This window comes from Choloepus didactylus, chromosome X, assembly GCF_015220235.1.
Source record: "Choloepus didactylus isolate mChoDid1 chromosome X, mChoDid1.pri, whole genome shotgun sequence".
Lineage (NCBI taxonomy): Eukaryota > Metazoa > Chordata > Mammalia > Pilosa > Megalonychidae > Choloepus > Choloepus didactylus.
In genome coordinates, this window is record NC_051334.1 from 150,500,315 (window position 1) to 150,524,930 (window position 24,616).

The 24,616-nt window shown below is 34.8% G+C and overlaps 1 protein-coding gene across 5 annotated transcripts in view; it reads left to right on the plus strand.

Annotated features, from left to right (window-relative positions):
* The window catches only part of STAG2 (stromal antigen 2), a 221,514-nt gene that overhangs the window by 110,404 nt on the left and 86,494 nt on the right, over positions 1 to 24,616 (plus strand). For all 5 annotated transcript variants that reach the window (XM_037822197.1, XM_037822201.1, XM_037822198.1 and 2 more), the window contains exons 2-5: positions 3,384 to 3,525; positions 10,735 to 10,813; positions 15,437 to 15,601; positions 24,101 to 24,197. In XM_037822197.1, the coding sequence (XP_037678125.1) occupies positions 3,482 to 3,525; positions 10,735 to 10,813; positions 15,437 to 15,601; positions 24,101 to 24,197 (385 nt within the window). In that variant the 5' untranslated portion in view covers positions 3,384 to 3,481. The remainder of the gene's footprint in view (positions 1 to 3,383; positions 3,526 to 10,734; positions 10,814 to 15,436; positions 15,602 to 24,100; positions 24,198 to 24,616) is intronic.

Sequence of the window (24,616 nt, forward strand, 5' to 3'; positions counted from 1 at the left end):
CCACATTGATACATAGTCATCATAAATAGTTTGTGTGTGAATGTTCTATTAACTGCATTTATTGTACCACAGCTTAATCCATGGCTGGACATGTAAGTAGTTCCTGGTTTTAAAGTTTTTATATTATAATGATGGTGGCATTTTTAGAAGGGTATATATATTTTCTGCATGTGGTTCTTATAGATAGAAGGATGTGACCCTTTTGGGAGGAATGTTAAGGTAACAGGTGGTGTGTGATGTTTGTGTTGAATTTTCTGGCTTTTTTTCAGTTAACTATTTCTGGATTTTTAGTGAGAGAATTAACACACCAGCTACTTTTCTTGTATACGCCCCGTGGGCCCCCCCCCCCCCCAATTCCCTGATGACATATAGATTCTGAGGAAGATTGTCAGTGATGGCTCTGTAGCTCTCTATTTTCTGTCTTGAGACCACTTGGGATTGAATTAAAAAGGATTAAAATACAATCAGTCTCTTACAAAATCAGAATTACCTTGATTGTAAAACAGTGTTAAAGAGAAAAGTCAGGTAGGGTTTTTTTGGTGTGTTATTTTATTGGGGATTTATGTATATTAAATTTAGCAAGTCATTATTATTTGGAGTTAAAGATGCAAGTGGAATTGCATGTAATTTTTACATATTTCTAGTTAAATGTTGAAGTATATAGCTGTCCAACAGGTCTTCAGAAGTGTAAGAAGAAAATTTTTTGTTAGTGAATTTAACTTGGAATCTAAACTTCATGCTATAAGCATTGCCAGCTAGATAGATAGATAATTGAAAAAGTTTTGGTGATCAAGTTGCAGCTTTCATATCTCTGTTTATATCAGAAGCAGTGCTACTGAGAGCATTTGTTTGAATTTAACATTTAGGATTAAAAATATATAATCACCTATTTTTAATCCAATAATTGTATGTGACTATTCTTAATAAACCTTTTAATGACAACATCCTATACACATGAACCTAAAAAAGTGGTTCTCCTTTATACTTTAAAGTATGTTTTAAACATAAATGTGATTCCGGGGAGTTCAGAAAGGAGAAGCAAATGCTAGTTGTATCGGATATAATTTTTTTCCCTGAAGGAAAGTAGTGATTGAGACTTAATGTAAATTTCATTTTTATGCTTTATCTTCCAAAGCTGTTGGAATGTTAATTCTTTTATACTAGTTACAGATATTTGATACATGTGATAAAGACTTTTATTTTATAGTTTTTCCTTGACGCTAGGTGAGAGCTCCACCTTGTGATCTTTGGGCATATTTTTTTTTTTAAATTAATAACTTGTAGTAACCCAGAAATGGTGTGCTGAGTTTGCTTATTAAACTCATACTTTTATTTAAGCATTATATAGTCATATAATTTTGGGTTTCCCAACTTAGGTCAACTGGTATAAAGTACTTTTAAAGGTTTTTCATGAATTTTTAATGTAAATCTTTGGGGGAGGCAAGTTGTATTAACATACAGTAGTGGATATTTAAAATAAAAGTGGAAACATTCTCAGCTCTTCATGTAGATTAAAGTCTACATTCTTTAAAAATAACCCCCAATGTCAACTCACCCATTGTCCTCCCCCCCTTTAAATTACAAAGGAGCTTAAGTAATATTTGTTAATGAATTGTGAACTGTTGTGGTGGCACATTGGATATTTAGAGAATGATTAAAATAGTAAACTCGATATACGGAATTTAGTGTTCATTTGTTTAATAATATTAGGTGGCAATAGAGGTAGGTTCCTTTTTTAAATATATATATATATATTTTACTCAGATTGTCAGAGAATATTGAAATATTCTCTGAGGTAGGTTCCTTTTACTAGAAGCATTTATAAAATGCTCAGCGAGACACATGCACACACACAGACACAACAAGCATGGCATGACAATTTTATTTCTGTTTTGCCATCTAGATGACCTGACCTGTTGTCTAAAACTTATTAACTCTACTTTTTGCAGTCTTCCTTTAAAAAATAAAATAGTTTTATTTTAACAATAAGTTAGGATTTAGGAGCCTGGGATGTGTCTTATGATGATCCTCAGAATCTGAATAATTCCTTAGGTTACAATAAGAATAAAGCCATAAGTAATACATTGTGGCCTTAGATAGGAACAGTCATGGGGCATTGATGTAGGGCAACAGGGAGACCATAATAATAGTCATATCTAAATAAAGATTTTGCAATATGAGTATTAGTACTCTTTAGAAAAGAAGATAAAATACACTTAAACTGGTGATGTGAACAACTCTTGATTAATCAGGATCTGATTCGTGGATTATTCAATCCTCTTATTCTTCCTTTTACCTCATTATTTTGCTTTTCACAGCAGCTTAATTAGCATGAGCTGGGAAACACTGTTTTAAATTTCAGTATAGTAATTAAATATTTGTAGCTACTTCTGATGCTTACTAGAGATTTTAAATGAATGGAAAAATTGAATTATTTTTGTTTTTCAAATCCTATATACCCTTTTAGATTATTGAGTTCATCAGTATATTATATTTGTACATTATTATTAACTGGATATAGTCTTACTTTTTTCTTTAGATGACCACCAAGTACTGGATTCAATTGGAAATAAAAGAAAATTATATATACAGTGAGGCTAAGTGCTCCAGAGCCAGCCTGTTTCCATTTGCCTTTGTGTCATTCTCTCATTTAGGAACTACATCATTGATGCTCAAAACTAGAAATAATACCCTGCCTATGGCCAAACTTATACTTGCTTTGGTCACAAATGGCATCCATCTGTTGTCCATATGACACTATTAGTGTTTAAGTTGATTCTAAGTTTCTTGAGGGAATAGATCAGATCTAACATTTTTTTCCCCTTCTCTTCTCAACTGTGTGGAATTATCATGAAATGGTTGTTTATTAAGAAGCCAGAATTTGGATTGTATGTTTTCTCTAGGGTGGAAACACATAGTTTTAAGAGTTTTTAAATTAGGTTCTTCATTAGCTCCTTTTAATTACATCTGTACCCCATTAGCAAAAAGCTACAGACTTTGCAGGCCTCTCGAATTATGGCTTAAATTTGACACAGGGATTTCATGACCAATAAAGGAGCCACACCCTGTTCCTATTTAGGGTATATGTGTATAATACATATATATTTACATAATCTTTAAGTCAGGCTACAGAATTGTAACATTAAAAAAATAATTGTGTGAGGTACAAGTTTCTTTCTGTCTCTTGTTATGTTGGGACCACAACAGTTGTAACAAATCCATATCTATAAAAAACAGTCAAGTGGAAGGAGAAGAAATTCTTATTTACTAAATGAAACACATTACCAGGTTTCTGGGGAATTTAGCTTTTGGGAATAGATTACCCCCTCACCCAATATTTTTGGTGCATTTATAATAAATATGGTCCCCTTCCCCCTTTGAAGGTATCATCTGCTTAGAAGAAGAAGCAAATCATCATTTTACCCACGTAAATATATGAATTTATTTCTGATATTGGAGTGTTCCAGAAGATGATAAAGAAATGATAGCAGCTCCAGAAATACCAACTGATTTTAATCTACTACAGTAAGTAAACTAGATCATGGTAATTTGAATTACTTGTTTTTTCCACAAAATGGGAAATGTATTAATGAACTCAGTTAAAATTAATTTTTGCTTGAGAAGATATAAGATAGTATGTATATTTTGAAACAGTTTATATCAAAACTCACTGGCTTCTGTAGCAGTAGTTGTTCCATACATATTTTTTTTGTGTGTGTACTGTGTTTTTACTTTGTTTTTAATTTATATACTGTAAAATTTATGAATTTTGTTCAGTTCTATGATTCTGTACTTGATTTTGCAATAGCAACTGTTTATAGGGAGCACCATCAAATTCTTCAGAGTTAAGGGTATTTTCATTAGTAGGGAATATATACTATGCAGTATTATTTAGAACATAGTGTTAGATTTCTATTATAAAATAAAATGGTGTAGACTAAAATGAATCTTAAGAGGGTAGGAACTTACCCATATTTTTTGCAGATCAAGTTACATGCATATTGGTTCATAAAGTGATTTCAACACAGGTGTTTTCTTTACCCTAGTCTTAAAAGCTACCTATATTCCTTAGTCAACTTTTATTCTAATTACTCCTTGCTTTTTGATGTGGGAAAGAATTTGAGATACTATATGTAACAGTGGTTTTCATACCAAGCTCCAGTTTCATGAGATGCCTCCAGTGAAAAGTGAACCTTTAAACTGCCTGTGGAACCTGTAACTTTATTTTGTACATACATATATTCATATATACACACACACACACACACACACACACACATACATATACATATATAATATACTTCATATTAGGGTCTGTATAAGACTTCATGTATAGAGAGTCTGGATGCTAAAAATTTGAAAACAAGTGATAGAAACCATTGTACATAATTGGTAGCCAGTGTCTGCTTTGAATGGTATGTAAGTTTTATTATTTTTAATAATATTACCTTCAGTGGAGATTTTGGGTCTATTGGGATTACACTGCTAATATTTCAAAGAATGATTTTAAGTGTGATTCTCATCACAGTGTATAGTCTGTTTTTACATTCTTGAGGAACATTTCTTGTTTTTCCTTTGGTTTGTATTTTTGAGGGAGGATGAGGGATAGTCTGAGAAAAAAAGTTAAATTTTGGTTTGATTAGTATCAAATTATCAATCAAAGGCATTAAGGTTTCCTAAAACCAGCATCTTTCATGAGGATTTCATATATTCTTAGTTTTGAATTTTTCTGTAACAGTTATTACCGTTGTTAAAAATATTAAGTATCCGATGTAAATAGGATATTGTATTAGATTCTATGAGGAGTTATTTAGAGACTTAGGCCCTTATGAGTTAATGTTTTGAAGAGACTATTATAAAATATCTCATACGTTAGTTAAGATTAGAGACGACTAAAAATGTTTTCATCATAGACTAGGCTATTAGACTATTTCAGGTAATAGGCCTGGTGAAATAGGATAATGGATAAGAGGGAATTGATGCGTAGGTAGAATAGACAGCATTTGATTGGGTGGGGGAGAGGGGATGAGAAAGAGAAAGGAGTGGAAGATTCAGTCATGTGATAGAGGACTCATGAACTTTCAAGCCACTAACCGGTTAACCCAATATGGTCCATAATCGTGGTATGTTACCTAGGGTAGATGTGTTTTGTTTTGTTCTGTTCCGTTCTGTTCTTTTGATCTTAAAAGCCCAGGAAAGCACTGGAGAAAGAAAGCCTCTGGAGAACGCTTCTTCTCTAGTTGGAGGTATTTTAGATTTCTGTCTTGATTATTCACTTCAGCTTTCTTCAAAAGACTTTTACCATTAGTAATTGAAATGCTGATGGTTCATTCTTTACTTTGGGATAACCTGGAGATGAGGATTAAGAGTATAATTGAGCCATTGGAATATTGGGAAGAATAGTGATTGTTTACAGACCGCGGTTACCAAGCTTTGTAAGAGCTGGTGTCTCACATATGTCTTGGGAAGAAAGAAGTGTTATGATACACTGAGATATTTTTAAACATTTTCAATTTTTTGCAAGGCCATAGGGGTATGTGCAAAGAATATTGATGACAACAATCTTAAGATGTAACAGGCATGAGTTTCAGGGTTATCCTTATAGTAGTCATTCAGTTTGGGGTGCAGTACTTCTGAGAAATGGCATTTATTGTAGACACTTTCTTTTCAACATTATTGAACATAGTTAGGATTGACACTATCTTTAATATACTGTTTAAATTACTTTGTAGGTAAGTGCTATAGATATTAATTTTATTCCTGCTAGCTTTTTTTTAATGCATTTTTATTGAAATATATTCACATGACATACACACATCCAAAGTGTACAATTGTTCACGTATCATCATATAGTTGTACATTCATAACCACAATTTTTGAACATGTTCATTACTCCAAAAAATGAAAGTAAGAATAAGAATAAAAGTAAAAAAGAACACCCAAAACATCCCATACCCCTCCTCCCCCACTATTATTCATTTACTTTTTTCCTCCATTTTTCTACTCATCTTTCCATACACTGGATAAAGGGAGTATGAGCCAAAAGGTTTTGACAATCACACGTTCACACTGTATAAGCTATATTTAAACACTCGTCTTCACGAATCAAGGATACTGGATTGCAGTTCAACAGTTTCATGTATTTCCTCATAGCTATTCTAATAAACTAAAAACTAAAAAGGGATATCTATATAATGCATAAAAATAACCTCCAGAATGACCTCTCAACTCTATTTGAACTCTCCCAGCCACTGAAACTTTATTTTGTTTCATTTTTCTTCCCCCTTTTGATCCAGAAGGCTTTCTCAATCCTATGATGCCAGGTCCAGGCTCATCCCCAGGAGTCATGTTCTACGTTGCCAGGGTGATTTATACCCCTGGGAGTCATGTCCCATGTAGGGAGGAAGGCAGCGAGTCCGCCTGCCAAGTTGGCTTAGAGGCCACATCTGAGAAACAAAAGAGGTTCTCTGGGGATGACTCTTAGGCACAATTATAAGTAGGCTTATCCTCTTCTTTGCAGTAACAAGCTTAATAACGGTAAGCCCCAAGATTGAGGGCTCAGCCTACTAAACTGGTAGTCCCCAATGTTTGCGAGAATATCAGGAATTCCCCAGATGTGGAAGTTTAATATTTCCACATTTTTCCCAATCCCTCAAGGAGGCTTTGCAAATACTTTTTAATTCTCTGCCCAAATTACTCCTGGATGTGTCAGGGTTTCACACTAACCTGTACTAACCAACCTGATTTCACTCTGTATTCAAGGTTCCATGTAATTATGGTATTTGTGTAAATTAACCATACAAGTTAAGTTATATAGTGTGCTAGAGAAAATATAGATTTTGCACCAAATAAACATCTCTTATGGAATGCACCTTTCTACTTCCTTACCAACAGTGAATACATACCTCCCTCTCTCCACATTTTCTCCAGCACTTGTATCCTTCTGTTTATTTTTTTAGCAGTTTTATTCACATACCATACAATCCATCCTAAGTAAACAATCAGTGATTCCTAGTATAAACACATATTTATGCATTTACCACCACTATTTGTATGAAGACATTTCCATTTCTACCGCAAAGGAGGAAGAGGAGAAAAATAATGAGTAAAAAAATAAAAGATAGAAGAAAAAGATAAAATAAAATGAAAAGGTCATATAACACCACCACCAAGAATCCCCTTATATCCCCCTCTTATAGACATTTAGCTTTTGTATATTGCCTTTGTTAAAATTCATGGAAACATATTACAATGTTACTGTTAACTATAGATTCTAGTTTGCATTGATTGTGTTTTTTCCCCTATATCATCCAATTTTCAACACCTTGCAATGTTGACATTCATTTGTTCTCCTTTGTGTAAAAACATTCTTATATTAGTACATTTAATCACCATCACTGACCACTGTAGGTTTCACTAAGTTATTCAGTCCCAGTATTTATCTTCTGAATTTCCTTCTGGTGTCATACATGCCCCTAACTTCCAAACCTCTCTCTCCTGTCTTTTCCTGTCTGCTTCTAGTGCTCCCTTCAGTATTTCTTGTAGAGCAGGTATCTTGTTCACCAACTCTCACTGTCTGTTAGTCTGAAAATATTTTAAACTCTCCCTCATTTTTGAAGGACAGTTTTGCCAAATACAGAATTCTTCGTTGACAGTGTTTCTCTTTCAGTATCTTAAATATATCATGCCACTACCTTCTCGCCTCCATGGTTTCTACTGAGAAATCCACACATAGTCTTATTGAGCACTTCCCTTGTATGTGGTGGATTGCTTTTCTCTTGCTACTTTCAGAATTCTCTCTTTGTCTTTGACATTTGATAATCTGATTACAAAGTGTCTTGGAGTAGGTCTATTCAGATTTATTATGTTTGTGGTACAGTGCACTTCTTGGATTTGTAATTTTATGCCTTTCGTAAGAGATGGGAAATTTTCAGTGATTATTTCCTCTGTTGTTTCTGCCCCCTTTCCCTTCTCTTCTTTCTGGGACACCTATGTAGCGTGTGTTAATGCGCTTCATGTTGTCATTCAGTTCCCTGAGACACTGCTCATATTTTTCCATTCCTTTCCCTATCTGTTCTTTTGTGTGTAGGATTTCAGATGATCTGTCCTGTACTTCATGAATCCATTCTTCTGCCTCTTCAGGTCTGCTGTTGTATATCTCCATTGTGTTTTTCATCTTGTCTTTTGCACCTTTCATTCCCGTAAGTTCTGCCATTTGTTTTTTCAAGCTTACAAATTTTTCTTTATGGTCACCCAGTGTCTTCTTTATATTCCTCATGTCTTTTGCCACATTTTCCTTCAGCTCATTGATTTGATTTAGTGTATTTGTTTGAACATCTTTAATTAGTTGTTTCAGCTTCTGTATTTCATTCGAAGTGTAAGTTTGTTCCTTTGACTGGGCCATATCTTTGGTTTTCCTAGTATGACTCTTAATTTTTTTGTTATCTAGGCATCTGGTTTCCTTGATTACCCCAGTCAGATTTTCCCAGACCAGATGGGCCCAGGTCTCAGGAGGAGGGTTTAATCAGTATCAAGCTTACCTGATGATGAGCCCCAGCAGATTGTCAGACTTTTCTGTTAGGCCTCTAGACTCTGTGCTTTTCCTAACCTGCCCAGCAGGTGGTGCTTGTCAGCTGTGGGGAGCTGCAGTGCCTTTAAATCTCAGCAGACCTTCTCCCTGTTCCAGATGAGGGTGGTCAGAAGCCAAGCTTAAGCTGTTTAATGTCCTACGCCCCTCCCCCTGGGGTCTGATTTCTCTGAGGGAGGTCAGCCACTTGAGCTGGGCCCTGCCCCCCCCCCCCACCTTTTATTAGGGAAGATATGCCCTTTTGGGAATTATCTACTTCACTTGACTTTTTCTTTTACCTTGCTGATTATTTTAACTCTACTATGCTTGCCTGGGTCAGCACTGACAATTGAAAATGCTTGAGGCTTTCTTTAATGAAATAGTTAGAATGAGAGAAAAAAAGAAAAGAAAGAAATCCCCTTTTCAGAGCCAATCCCCAGCCCCCAAGTTTCTCTCGTCAAGAGCTGGTTTTGCTACCTGATTCTTTGGGACCCTTTTCTTGAGAGACAGCCATTTTCCAGTATTCTGAGCTCAGCCATCTCTAAAAGCCTCTCTTTTTATTTATTTATTATTATTATATTTTCTGTCAGCCCCGCCTCCTCTGTGTGCTGGTTGAGACCTCAGAGTTCCTTTACTGCGTGCTCTGTGTTTATCTGTGCTCATAGCTTATATTCAGTAGACCAGATTTGTTAATTCAAGCCACAATTGTAGCTTGGTTGAGTTACTTTCCCTTGTTCTCAGCAGAGATCACTTCTTATTCCCACATGGAATTGTTCCAACTCAGCCTGCTGTGGCAGTGGGGAAGGGGCACCGCCTCTGCAGTTTTGAGAGCTTTACTTGCAGTTCTATGCTGAGGTCTTGGTCCTTTCTCCCATTCCAGACTGGTGTACAATGTGTGTGCGGTCATGGATGTCCCCCAAATAGTTGTTCCAGACTATTTACTAGTTGTTCCTGACTATTTAGTAGTTGCTATAGAAGAATAACTAAATTCCACACCTCCCTACGCCACCATCTTGCCCTGCCTCCCCTACTAGCATTTTTACCATTACTTTAGAAAAGTATTCCTACCTCACAGCCTGTGGACAACTGGTTATTGTAGCAGTAACAATGGAAACAGAAGAAATTGAGTTAGAGAAGACTACCTTTTCTGGTACTAAGCGTAACACATTTAGGGTGGTAAAACCTTTATTTTTGATGCATCTGGCTCAATTCTAAAATCCAGTGTGATCCAAATAAGTGTGCCTTGCCTTAAGCATTTAAATGAGGGTATGTTGTTACTGTTTAGACAGACCTATGTTTACACATACAGGAAGCATCATACATGTATATTTAAATCAGCATTCTTTCTTATGTGTGAGAAAGTCCAGATTATTTGCAGCCCCCCCCCCCAACCCAAACAAGGATCAGCTTCTTAGTACTATCGTTTTATATGTTGGAGGCTGAAGGAACTTTAAATATTTCATTGTTTTCCTGCGATACAGTGTTTATAAAGATGAAAAGATGGAGGCCTTGAGCGGTTGTAACTTGTCAAAGTTTATACAGTTACTTAGCACTAGAATTGATCTCTTTACTTCACAAAGGATTTTGATCAATTAGGACACTTCCCTACTGTATTTCAAATTATTTAGTTTATAAAAATATGCTTTATACATACTCTTTCAGAAATATATGTTTTGTATAGTGACTTACACCTAGACTTATAAATATTTTTTGAGTGAAGTAGAAGTCAGAGGATCCTTAATATTGCTGAAATTCCGTAATTGAATTCACTGAATGTGTAGTGTTAAAAAGTTTTCTCTCAGCAATATGGACTTTGAACTAGAAAATGAAACCAGCCATTATAATGCAACACCACAGTTCCTAGGGTTAAATTTTTGAGAGCCAGTGGTTATTTTTTATGCTTTGGTTGAAAATGAATGAAATCTTTAAAAAATGTTTTGATATTTGTGTTTTAGATTACTGTTTTTGCAAGTAGTTATGTAATCTTGCATTTTTGGTAATATGCTATAGTATGATGTTTTGGGGGAAGAATCTTAATTACTTTTATGCTGATGTGTAGTTTTGCAATGAATTAACCAAGCATTTCTTTTAGAAAATGTGGTAAAAATTAGGAACTCCATCTACATTTGTAAGGAAGATTTAAATATTTGCTTATCTTTCTGTTGCAGGGAGTCAGAGACACATTTTTCTTCTGACACAGATTTCGAAGACCTTGAAGGAAAAAACCAAAAGCAAGGGAAAGGAAAAGTATGTACTAAAATTGTGACTTTATTGTCGTTCTCAAGATCATGTAAACATTCAATTATTTTAGGCCTTTTATCTTTTAAAGATGACTTATTTTTTGCTGATTGATATGATAAGCCTTCTGAATACATGGGGTCTGTTTGGCTTCTAGACAAAATAGTTTCTGATTATTTCTTCTGCTGTAAAGTTGAAATTAATACGTCATTGTTTATAATAGTTTATTTGGTAAATAGCAGTACACTGTGCAAAATGTGATGTTCTGTTGGCTTTATTTTAATTTTCCTATGAAGAGTCAATTATAAAGCAAAGCAATAAATATATATTTTTATTTTCAAACACTCTGAAATGTAACATATAACCAGTGTAAATCTAATGGTTTATGACTGTTGTTTTACTTTTGATGTAAGTAATGTCAAGGATAAGAACTAACAAAATTAAGTTCTTTGTTAATAGAATGTAAGTTTAGAGTATGAGTGGGTAGCCTGAGTATTATGGATAACTTGGTGTGAATGGTTAAATCATTATAATTGTTTGGAAAATACCTTTGACTCTGTGTGTTTAAATACATTGTGCAAAAGATGGCTTGTTTTTGTGCATCGTTTTTTTCCCAAAATGAATTTAGTATTTATAATTTCTCATGATACATTTACTTAAAAAAATCTAAATACTACAGAAAATACAATGAGCAAAGTAAAACTTTCCCAAAATCCTGACTCAGAGCTGTTTTATAGTTTAAACATTTTGATGAACGTAGTTTTTATACATATACCTATGTATAAAAATGTACATGAAATTTTACTTAAATGGAATCATAACTATGCACACCATTTTGAATATGTGTTTAAAACTCAACAGTATGTTTTGAACAACTTTCCTATCAGTAAATGGTACTCTATCATTTTTAATGGCCATTGCATTTTATTTATGTAACATAATGTATTTAACTAGTTCTTGCAATATTTTGTTAGAGTGCTCATAATCTATGTGTTACATAAATTCGTATCCTTTCTTAGTCCCTTAAAAAGTAGAAGTTTCAAGAGAGAGACATGTTATGTGTACAAAAATGTTAACTTATGCCTTATCTAAAGACAGCTGTAATTCAGTTTTTATTAGAAAATCATTTTTTTAAATCTACATTTGGCCTTGATTTAGTTTACAATTTGGGGCATGACCCAGGGTGACATCTGAATAGAAGACTCCCCAATATCTTTGTGTCATAGTTTGGTTGATTATATCTAACCACTTCTGTGGGTGAGGTGTTAGAGGTCGGATAAAGATTTATTATAATAAGAGCAATTGCTTATTTATACTATACAATGTATGTTCCATGTATTGTGTTAATAATTTTGCATATGTTGTCTAATTTAGTATTTAAACAAACTCTGCATTAGATAACCTCCCTATTTTATAGATTAGGAAACTGAGGTCCTGGGAGGCTCAGTGGTTAAAAGATTTGAACCCAGGTCTGATTAAAGATGTTGCTCTTAACCCAATATACATACCACCTCCTAAGTTCTTTTTAAGAAATTTTATATTTTTGCCTCTACAAGACTGTACCAAGCTTATTACGTTTATTTGTAATTCCTTGCACCTTGTTTTCTCTAGCACAGCATGTCCATTGAGCCATTTTTTTTTTTATTAAATTCAGTTTTATTGAAATTCATTCACACACCATACAATCATCCATGGTATACAATCCACTGTCCACAGTATGATAACATAGTTATGCGTTCATCACCACAATCTATCTCTGAACATTTTCCTTACATCAGAAAGAACCAGAACAAGAATAAAAAATAAAATTGAAAAAAGAACACCCAAATCATCCCCCCATCCCACCCCATTTGTCCTTTAGTTTTTATCCCCATTTTTCTACTCATCCATACACTAGATAAATGGGGTGTGATCCACAAGGTCTTGACAATCACACTGTCACCCCTTGTAATCGACATTATTATATAATTCTCTTCAGGAGTCCAGACTGCTGGGTTGGAGTTTGGTAGTTTCAGGTATTTACTTCTAGCTATTCCAATACATTAAAACCTAAGAGGTGTTATCTATATAGTGCATAAGAATATCCACCAGAGTGACCTCTCGACTCCATTTGAAATCTCTCAGCCACTGAAACTATTTTGTCTCATTTTGCATCCCCCTTTTGGTCAAGAAGTTACTCTCAGTCCCACGATGCCGGGTCCACATTCATCCCCGGGAGTCATATTCTGCATTGCCAGGGAGATTTACACCCCTGGGACTCGGGTCCCACATAGGGGGGAGGGCAGCGAGTTCACCTGTCGAGATGGCTCAGTTAGAGAGAGAGAGGGCCACATCTGAGCAACAAAGAGGTACTCAGGGGGAGACTCTTAGGCACCATTACATGCAAGTTTAGACTCTCCTTTGTGGTAATGAGCTTCATAAGGGCAAGTCCCATGATCGAGGGCTCAGCACATCAAACCGCCAGTCCCCATGTTTGTGACAACATCAACACCAGTCCAGGTGAGGATGTCCAACACGTCCGCACCTTCCCCCAGATCCTCGGGGCTGGGGAGGGGGAGGCTGTAAATATATTTTTTATTATCTGCCCAAATTACTCTGGGATGTGTCACTATTTCACTCCAGCCTATACTAACTGACTGTATCTTACTTCCTATTCAAAGTTCCATGCAATTGTGGTGTTTGAACAAATCGACTGTAGAGTTGTACCGTTTAGAAAATTTAGATCCTGTACCAAATAGATATCTATTCCCTTGGTCTCATATGGAAGTTGAAGTTTTAAAACACAATCAGTTTCAACCTTTACCCTTTGGCCTGGCTTGCCCTTGTCTTAACCAGACCTGCTTCATCATTGAGCCATTTTAATTGTACTGATTAGTTTTTCATACTGACGGGGAATATTAAAGCATATGATAAATTGCAAGTATATAACTCCATGTTAATTAATATGAACATTTTATACTTTTTGGGTATACTCTTTGTATACACTTTTCTTATACCCTTCTCTCTGAAATTCCTTTAATTGGGAACAAAAGCCCTTCCTTCTACAATTAGGAATTAATAACAGGTTCACAAAGACTGAATTTCATTAAGAAACTAATGTAAATAAGCAAGTGATATTTTTCAATTATTGGAAAGTGGTTTGAGCTAGTTGTTAAGAGCAGGGTGGTTTTGGACTCCTGAAATAGGAGGAAGGACCCTTTATGGAATAAAGTACAGAAACATGCAGGCTATTAGTGGAAATAAGTTTGTAGAACTGGCTGTAGATTAAGGGGTTAGCAAACTATGGCTTGTTTTTGTACTGTCTGTGAGCTAAGAATGGGTTTTGCATTTTTTAAAGGTTGTAAAAATAAGCAAATAAAGAATATGTGACATGGATGGTATGTGTCTCACAAAGTCTAAAATATTGACTATCTTGCCCTTTACAGGAAGTTTGCTGGCCCCTGGTCTAGAATATCGAAATGCATAGGTCCAAAAGAGAGCTTAAAATGATCTAATCCAGGGGTTGGCAAACCTTTTCTGTAAAAGATTTTAATCTAACTCCCCAGCATTTTAGAAATGAGTTAGGGAGTGGCTCATTTATCTTTAACTAGGTATAAAAGCTGTGGGAGGTATTTTGTAACTGAGGCATGTAGGCAACTTTTCACTAGTTTATGAAGCTTCCATTCCTAGTATTGCCTCATCAAATGGCTTTGTTTCTATGGTACTCATTATTTGAAATTTCATGATAAAGAAGTGTTGGAGAGAGGGCCTAGGACAAGAATGAGATTGATATACCCATTCATACAATTCAGAATTCCTTGTTCAAAGCACTTCAATGAATTATAAGACTAACAATGCAAATCAACTTAATGTGTTGAAAAAGTTTGTTTCTTATTTGATACCAGTTTTGTTATTCTTGCTGTTCCCTCCACTCTGTACCCTAAAGCAGCAAAGGGGACTATAGGGCTTGGGGGCAGCCACCCTGATTTACTCTTTTCCAGGAATTTCTCAAGAGTCTACCTTGCAGATCTTTTTTGCAGTGGTTTTCAGACTTTGTTGATATTTCGAGTGCTTTGATACAGATCTGGATTTTGTATAAGCTATTCCAGTTGGGCTTTCTGGCAAATTTACATTCAAGCAACATTTATTGAGCTTCTTTATATATATATATTCTCATTTTACAGTAATGATAATAGCAATAATATTTTTTTCACACTTAATTAAGTGCTGGGTATGTCACTAAGTACCTTGTGTTTTCATTATCACAGCAACTCTATGAGGCAGGCACAGTTTTATCCCCACTTTAAAAATTAGAAAATCTCTCTGAAACACAGTGTAACTTGCCTGCGATTATTCAACTAATAGGAGAAGCAGAAATTTGGACCTAGGCACTCTGTCTTCAGAGGCAGTGCTCTTAAATGAAATCTACAATGTCATGTAAGGCATGTGATAGAATAAATGAAGAAATTGATGCTATAAAGAGGCTATGTCACAACCATATGAGTTTGTTACAATATATGGGGCTGGCACTCTCCTTTAGGTCCAGTTTAAGTGTGATATAGTAATGCACTATGTCAACTGCTTCTGCTGTTGCTTTATTTTGAATTCTCAAGGATAGTGATATAACTTTACTAACTTGTATTCTTCATGCAGACTTGTAAAAAAGGCAAAAAAGGCCCAGGAGAAAAGGGAAAAGGTGGAAATGGAGGAGGAAAACCTCCTTCTGGTCCAAACCGAATGAACGGTCATCACCAACAGAATGGAGTGGAAAACATGATGTTGTTTGAAGTTGTTAAAATGGGCAAGAGTGCTATGCAGGTAATATTGTGTCCTGGTTTATTTGTACATTTTAACTTTAGTGAGTTATATATAATATATCCCCCGTTTCTCTAATTATATCTTTAAAATATATTTCTAACTCTGCTTATTAGAAAAGTAATAACTAGTCAAAACTAGTCAGGAAAACTAGTCAGAAAACTAGGGATCTATCTGTTCAGACCTAAGAGTTTAAACTCTGTCTTGAGTCATTTTCTGCTGCATTTTCTTTTAATAGTATATAATAAAATATTTGGACAAAAATTACGATATAAACCCTGACTATGTGATTTTAATTTCCACTATATTTATATAGTTGCCATTAAAATATGAATTCCTGTGTGCTTATAAAATTCTTACTTGAGTGACCCAATATAATCACTATCCACTTTAGCAAATTGAATTATTTTGGTTACTGTTGTCTATTAAAAATTTTATTGATTGTGTTTGTTTTGTAGCAGAAGAGTAAAAAGTATGAGGCATATCCATGTCATATCCCAATTATGTTTCTTCTGTATAATTTTATGACAATAGAAGCATTTAGGCTTTACAGTGTAGGCTAAACCTATGGCTTTTTTAATTGAATAAATACTATACTCAAGAAATATACACACTTAATAAAGTTTAATTTAACTTACAAAACTCTATAGAGAAACTTTGTTTCTCTTCATAGAATTAATTATAAAAGGTGCACATGGATGGTTTACTGAGAACAGACATTTAGGTTTTTGGTTATTAGTAAATAACTGAAACTCAAATCTTGTTCATAAACAGTTATCTGAATACATGTAGTTTTCAGATAAACTTTAAAATATCATAATTGGAACTAATAAGGATCAGTTTTAATGCAAACTGTCAAAATAATTGTTAATTTGAGCTTTCACCAATTTTATAGAGCAAAGAACTTAATAGTTATGAAATTATTCATATTCTAATTTACTTTCATTTATTAATATATGAAGATTTGCTTTCATACAGACGTGTAGATTCTATTTCACATTTAATGTTTAAGTGATCATTCTGTATATACATTTGACATTTTTGATAGCTATATAATATTATATCACTGTGCTGTTGATTATTCAGTCATTCCCTAATTTAAAAAAATTACCTTCCTCTCTCCAGTTCCCTTTTTGGGTTAATTTTATCAAAAGGACAAATTATCTATTACGTTATGTACAATTTTATTACTTTCTGTTTCACTTTTTATCATGCTTTTCCTCTATAATACTTTGTTCCAGGTAGTTAAATGCATTAATCTTTTTTTTTAATCTTCCTCTTTTCCTACATTTATTTATTTATTTATTTTGTACATTTTATTTTGAAATAAATTCAAAGTTATAGGAACAGTTGCAAAAACAATACAAACCTCATACACAGAACTCCAGCATTCCCTGACCCCCCCCCCCCCGATACCCCGATCCACTAATGTTAACATGTGGTCACACTGCTATTTCTTTCCCTCCCTCCCTCCCTATTTATCATCCATCATCTATTGCTCTGTCTTCTGAACATATGAGAGCTAGCTGCACACATCCTTGAACAAACACTGTAATTCACATATACACTTCCCATGAACAAGAACATTCTTTCATGCAATCCCATTAAGTGCAGCTAAGAAGTACAAGAGATTCAACAATGATACAAAGCTTACATTCTATATTTCCTTTTCCTTATGTCTCAACTGTGTCCCTTTGAGCCTCCTGTCCTCCATCCTCCAATCCCATCCAGGTTCATCCTTGGCATTCAATTCTCATCTATTTAGACTGTCTTTTTTTTTTTTTTCAATTGTGGAAACATATATACAGCCTAAATCTTCCCATTCCACCCCCTCCCTAGCCTTCCATTAGTGGGATTAATCACATTTAGAACGTTGTAATGCTATCACCGTCCCACCATCCATTACTAGAAATTTCCCTTCACCTCAAATAGTTTGCTAATGCTGCCAGAATGCAAAACACCACAAATGGATTGGCTTTTATAAAAGGGGGTTTATTTGGTTACACAGTTACAGTCTTTAGGCCATAAAGTGTCCAAAGTAAGTCATCAACAATCAGATACCTTCGCTGGAGGATGGCCAGTGGTGTCCGGAAAACCTCTGTTAGCTGGGAAGGCACGTGGCTGGCGTCTGCTCCAAAGTTCCGGTTTCAAAATGGCTTTCTCCGAGCACGTTCCTCTCTAGGCTGCAGTTCCTCAAGAATGTCACTCTTAGTTGCACTTGGGGTATTTGTCCTCCCGTAGCTTCTCTGGAGCAAGAGTCTGCTTTCAACGGCCGTCTTCAAAATATCTCTCGTCTGCAGCTCCTGTGCTTTCTTCAAAGTGTCCCTCTTGGCCGTAGCTCCTCTTCAAAACATCGCTCACAGCTGCACTGAGCTCCTTCTGTTATGTCAGCTCATGATCCAGTGACTCAACTTAGACCCACCCTGAATGGGCGGAACAACACCTCCATGGAAATTATCCAATCAGAGTCATCACCCACAGCTGGGTGGGGCGCATTCCAAAGCAACACTCAAAGAATTACAATCTAATCAACACTGGTAACGTCTGCCCACACAAGATTACGTCAAAGATAATGGCATTTGGGGGACACAATATATTCAAACTGGCACAGCACCCTACACTCATTTCTTAACTCCCCATTGTCCCTTCCCTCATTTCTCTTAACCCAAACTCGACTTTTCATCTCTGTTGTCATATTCTCTGATAATTTCTCTGTGTTTACTGTGGGGCTTAAAATTAGACTCTTAAATCCATAACAATCTTGTCTTTCTTTGATACCAACTTAATTTCAGTAGGACACATAAACTATATACCTATACTCTTCCATTCCCCCACCTTTATATAGTTCTTTCAAAAGTTACGTATTTTACATTGAGTTCAAAACCACTGATTTGTCATTAGAGTTTGTGTATTTTATATCATGTAGGAAGTAACTAGTGGAGTTACAATTCAAAAATTATTGACTTCTATTTGTATTCCATTGTGGTCAGAGACTGTGCTTTGAATATGGTCAATTGTGTTTTTTTTTGTTTGTTTTTTAATTTATTGAGGCTTGTTTTATGTCCCAGCATATGGTCCATTCTGGAGAAAGATCCGTGATCACTAGAGAAAAATGAGTGTCCTGGTGATTTGGGATGTAAAGTTCTATATATGTCTGTTAAAATTCTCTATATCTCTTTCCCCTCTCTGTTTCTCTGTTGGTAGGGCTCCCTTTAGTATCTGAAGTAGGACAGGTCTTTTATTGGCAATGTCTCTCAGCATTTGTTTGTCTGAAAAATTTAAGCTCTCCCTCAAATTTGAAGGAGAGTTGCTGGATAAAGTATTCTTGGTTGGAAATTTTTCTCTCTCAGAGTTTTAAATATGTCATGCCACTGCCTTCTCGCCTCCATGGTGGCCGCTGAGTAGTCACAACTTAGTTTTATGTTGTTTCCTTTGTATGTGGTGAATTGCTTTTCTCTTGCTGCTTTCAGAACTTGCTCCTTCTCTTTAGTATTTGAGAGTCTGATCAGAATATGTCTTGGAGTGGGTTTATTTGGATTTATTCTATTTGGACTACTTAGCTTCCATTCCTCTCTATGCCGCCATCTTAGATCCTCCTCCTGCATTAATCTTTTTTTATATCTCATTTTTGTCAACATCAAAAATCTCAACTTACTTCAACAGCTAATTATGCTGTTCTATTTTTGTCTAGTCTGTAGGGTTTTTGTTTACCTATTTGTTTCATCAAGATTCTTTTAATAGAATATGGTGAAGGTTTAGCTTTATATTTTTTTCTATTAATGATTTTTCAATGTTTGAACAGTGAATATTTTCCTTATGTTTGTGTTGCTTATGTTTTGTCATATATTAAGTTCTCCACCTCTGTACTCCTTTGATTTTGCCTGAATCTTCTTTCTCTCTATTCATTATATGTACTCCCACTTGTGTTGCCTTTCTAAAATTGAAATTTGATCAAGGAAGTCTTCCTGCTTAGTAACTTCCAAGGGTTTTCGTTAAATCAAAAAGTTTTGACCCAGATTTCATTATGGCATACTTGCTTTTCTCTAGCCACAGTATGTACTCTGCCCCATGTCTTTCTTTTCTTTACTTTGCTTGGAATAGTCTTCTCTTCATGTCTTCCTTATCAGATAGGACTTATTAACTCAAATATCACTCCTCTTCAGAGAAGCATTCTCAGACACTGTCTCCTTCTCTCTTTGGATGTGTTTCTTGCTCTTATCTTTCCATTACAGCACATACATATATTGTATTATAGTTAGTTATGTATAAATGTCCCATTTTGCTTCTAAATTGTTAATTTCTTGATTGGGGACTGTGTATTATTTATTTTCCTATTCCTAGGATATTACTAGGTCAGTGATTGTGAGGGAATAAGTACAGTACTGGCTGTTGTATATTCAGTTTTTCACAGTACCATTATATAGTTGTGCATTCATCACCAAAATTAATTTTTGAACATTTTCATTACCACACACACAAAAATAATAAGAATAAAAATTAAAGTGAAAAAGAACAATTAAAGTAAAAAGGAACACTGGGTGCCTTTTTTTTTTTTTGCCCTCATCTTTCTACTCATCCATCCATACACTGGACAAAGGGGACTGTGATCCACATGGCTTTCCCAATCACATTGTCACCCCTCATAGGCTACGTTTTTATACAATCGTCTTCAAGATTCAAGGGTTCCGGGTTGTAGTTTGATAGTTTCGGGTATTTACTGGTAGCTATTCCAATTCATTAGAACCTAAAAAGGGTAACTATATTGTGCATAAGAGTGCCCACCAGAGCGACCTCTCAGCTCCTTTTGGAATCTCTCAGCCACTGAAACTTATTTCATTTCCTTTCACATCCCCCTTTTGGTCAAGAAGATGTTCTCCATCCCACGATGCCAGGTCTAGATTCCTCCTCGGGAGTCATATTCCATGTTGCCAGGGAGATTTACACCTCTGGGTGTCAGATCCCACGTATGGGGGAGGGCAATGATTTCCCCTGCCAAGTTGGCTTAGCTAGAGAGAGAGTGCCACATCTGAGCAACAAAGAGGCATTCGGGAGGAGGCTCTTAGACACAATTATAGGGAGGCCTAGCCTCTCCTTTGCAGCAACAGTCTTCCCAGTGGCAAGTCCTGTGGTAGAGGGCTGAGCCCATCAAACCACCAGTCTCCTATGTCTGTGAGCACATCAGCAATGGAAATCCTTCTTAACAGTAAAGGAATATCCATGCGTATGCCTCCTAGTTTTATGAGGTAATAGATGTTGAATTTTATTGAATAAATTCTCAGCATACTATTAGATGATTAAAATTTTAATGTAGTGGCTTTTTATTAATTTTGATTATATTGCAGCAGCCTTACTCTGCTAGCATGTATTCTACTTGAACTTCATTAATAACATTTTCATGTGATGTGGTTTCTTTGTAAGACTCAAAGATTTTTGTATCTTCATTGATGAGAGATTAGCACCTATTCCATTTATCTGTTTATTGCTGCGTAACAATCTACCCAAAATTTAGAGGTGTAAGACGACAGCCATTTTATTTTGCTTAATGATTTTGTGGGTCTAGAATCATGACAGAACTAAGTAGGTATGACTTATCTTTGCTCTGTGATGGCTGGGTCTTTAGTTGGGATAAGGCTGGAGGTGACATAAGCATTTAGGGGTCATAATCATCTGAAGGCTCTTCATTTATGTTTGGTGTCTAGTCTGGATTGAGTTGAAGACTGGGCTCAGCTTAATGTGGCTTGGTCTTCTTTACCGAATGGCAGCTGGGTTTGGAGAGAATGTCCAGATCAGTATTGCTCCACGAGACCCATTTGGAAGCTACATGGCCTTTTATGACTTAATTAGACTCCACCTCTTAATGGGGAGGAATGTCAAAGAATTTGGGACCATGTTTTAAAACCATCACAGTCCCATGATAGTGTCTCTTGGTATTTATTGCCTATATCATAGTTGGGAATAATCTTAAAACACATTTTTTGTATATTTAGTTAGTTAATATATATAAGCTGTTGTAAAATACAGCAAAGTATTGAAACATAGAAATTAAAGAAAATTTCAGAGCATATAGTCAATCTGTCTGAGCCAGGGTATTCATAGGTAATGTTTCCTTTTTCATTTCTTTATTGTGTAATCATATTATCTTTGTTATACATTAAGTTGTGCTTAATTTATTCATTCAGTTTGGACCTTGGTTCCATATTTATTGGTATGTAACTTAGAAACATTTTCCCCTCCTTTTAGTCTTGCATATTAGCTATTCATCACTGTAGTTTTTATTGATTTGCTTTATTTATAGTTTTTATAATCAGTTTTGTGGTTGCCTTTTCTGCCCCCAAAGGAATAAAGTAGTGTTTTTATTTCTTAGTTGTATGTAATTTTCTATTTTAAAAATATAAGTGTACAATTCACATACCATAAAATTCACTCTTTTAAAACGTAAAATCCAGTGGCTTTCAGTATATTGGGAGTTGTACAGCCATTACCATTCTTAATTTTAGAACATTTTCAGCACCCCAAAAAGAAATCTTATAGTAATTAGTAGTTACTCACCGTCCCTCTACCACCCCAGGCCTAGGCAGCCACTAATCTACCTTCTGCCTCTAAATTTGCCTAATCTGGGCATTTCATATAAATGGAATCATACAGTATGCATTTTTTATGACTGGTTTCTTTGACTTAGAATAACATTTTCAAGGGTTATCATGTAGCATGTATTACAGCTTCATTCCTTTTTATTGTCAGATAGTATGCCATTATATATGTATCTTACATTTTGTTTACCATTCATCTGTTGATGGACATTTGGGTTAGTTTAGACTTTTTGGCTATTGGTTATTGTGAATAATGCTGTTATAAACATTCTTGTACAAGTTTTTGTGTGGATGTATGTTTTCATTTCTCTTGGGTATATATACCTAGGAGTGGAATTGCTGGGTCGTATGGTAACTCTGTATTTAAACTTTTGAGGAACTGCCAAACTTTTTGCAAAGCGACTACACCATTTTACATTCCCACCAGTTATGTATGAAGGTTTGAATTTATCCACATCCTCACAACGCTTGTTACTGTATGACTTTTTTATTATAGCCATCCTAGTTGGTGTGAAGTAGTAACTCATTGTGGTTTTGATTTGTTTGCATTTCCCTGATAACTTATGTTGTGGAGGATCTCTTCTTTTCTTATTGGTCAGTTTTATATTTAATTTGGAGAAATGTCTATTCAGAACCCTTGTGTATATTTTTAATTGGGTTAATTTTTAAAATTATTATTGAGTTATACAGGTTCTTTATATATTCTGGATACAAGTCCCTTATTGTATTTACAAATATTTTTTTCCTATTCTGTGGGTTGTCTTTTCGCTTTTATGATCATGTTCTCTGATGCACAAAAGCTTTAAATTTTGATGAAGTCCAGTTTATCTGTTCTTTCTTTTGTTACTTGTGCTTTTGGTGTAGTATTTACAAAGGCTTTGCTTACTAACCCAAGGTCATGAAGAGTTACTTCTTTGTTTTTTATCTAAGAATTTTATAGTTTTAATTCTTTCATTTGGATCTTTGATCCATTTTGAGTTAATTTGTGTGTTATGGTATGAGGTAGGGTCTAATTTCATTCTTTTGCAGATCAATATGCACTTGTCTCAACATCATTTGTTAAAAAAAGACTATTCTTTTTTCCAGTTAATAGGCAATCAATGGAAATCAGTTTATGAATTTAAGGGCTTATTTCAGGACTTGCAGTTTTGTTCCATTGGTCTATGTATCTTTCCTTGTGCAAGTACTACACTGGATTACTGTAGCATAGTAGTAAACTTTTGTAATCGTGAAGTATGAGTTTCGTGCAGCCTTTTTAAAGATTGTTTTGGCTATTCTGAGTCCCTTGTGTTGTCAAAAGAATTTTATGATGAGCTTTTCAATTTCTGTATAGAGGCCACATGGGATTTTCATAGTGATTGTGTCAAATCTGTAGATCAATTTAGGATGCATTGTCATTTTAACAATATTCAGTCTAAAGATCCGTGAACTGCCCTACTTTCAACTGACCTTTATTTAGTCTTCAATTTAACTTTCTTATTAATGTGAGTCTATTAGTGTTCACTGTTGACTAAATTCTGTAAATTTGTTCTGCATTTTGTCATTGATCCAGGCATTCACTTCTTATTTTTTAAAATTATTATCTTGATTCTATTGCGTAGTGTTGATATTTAAATAGAATTTATTACAAAAGTTTAGTCAAAAATAAATTTGGGTATATTTTCTTAGATATGTTTAATGTCATTAGCAAATTTTTAATTCTTTATAGAGTTGGGTCCCATAGTTGGTTTTCACATCCTTTTACTGCAAAATAAATAGGAAGATTGATTTTCATTTTGTGGTAGTAGGTGTTTCTTTCGCTGAATTTGATTATATTTTTTATTATATTTAACTTTGTATTTCTTTATACAAGTGCGTATATTTTAACTTGAAATAACATGATACCACATATTATTTTTTTTCTCTGCTGTAGTCGGTGGTAGATGATTGGATAGAATCATACAAGCATGACCGAGATATAGCACTTCTTGACCTCATCAACTTTTTTATTCAGTGTTCAGGCTGTAAAGGTAAGATATATTTATTATGGAAGCAGAATGCCCTCAAATAGTCTCTTTGCTTTGTTCCACCTAAAGAGATGTTAGCATTTTACATGGAAAATAATGGCAAGATATTGAATTATTTGCACTATACCCATACAAAATGTATAAGGATAAAAGAGCAAAGAACAAAGGAAGACAGAAAAAGTCCATTGAGACAGCTGAATTCATATGTGAAAGTTATCAAAAAAAACTTGGAAATTTGTTACTGTTATGTAATACTTTTATTAGATATATTTCCCATTTTCAGCATCTGGTTTTAGGAACAAAGAAATGTGTTAAGAAGGCAGGAGGAAGATAATAAAGATACAGGTTCAAATGGCAGGAAACTGTAAAGTGTAGGGAATTATAAAGTGCCATGAATAACAGTAAGTAAGGTATTGGTGAAA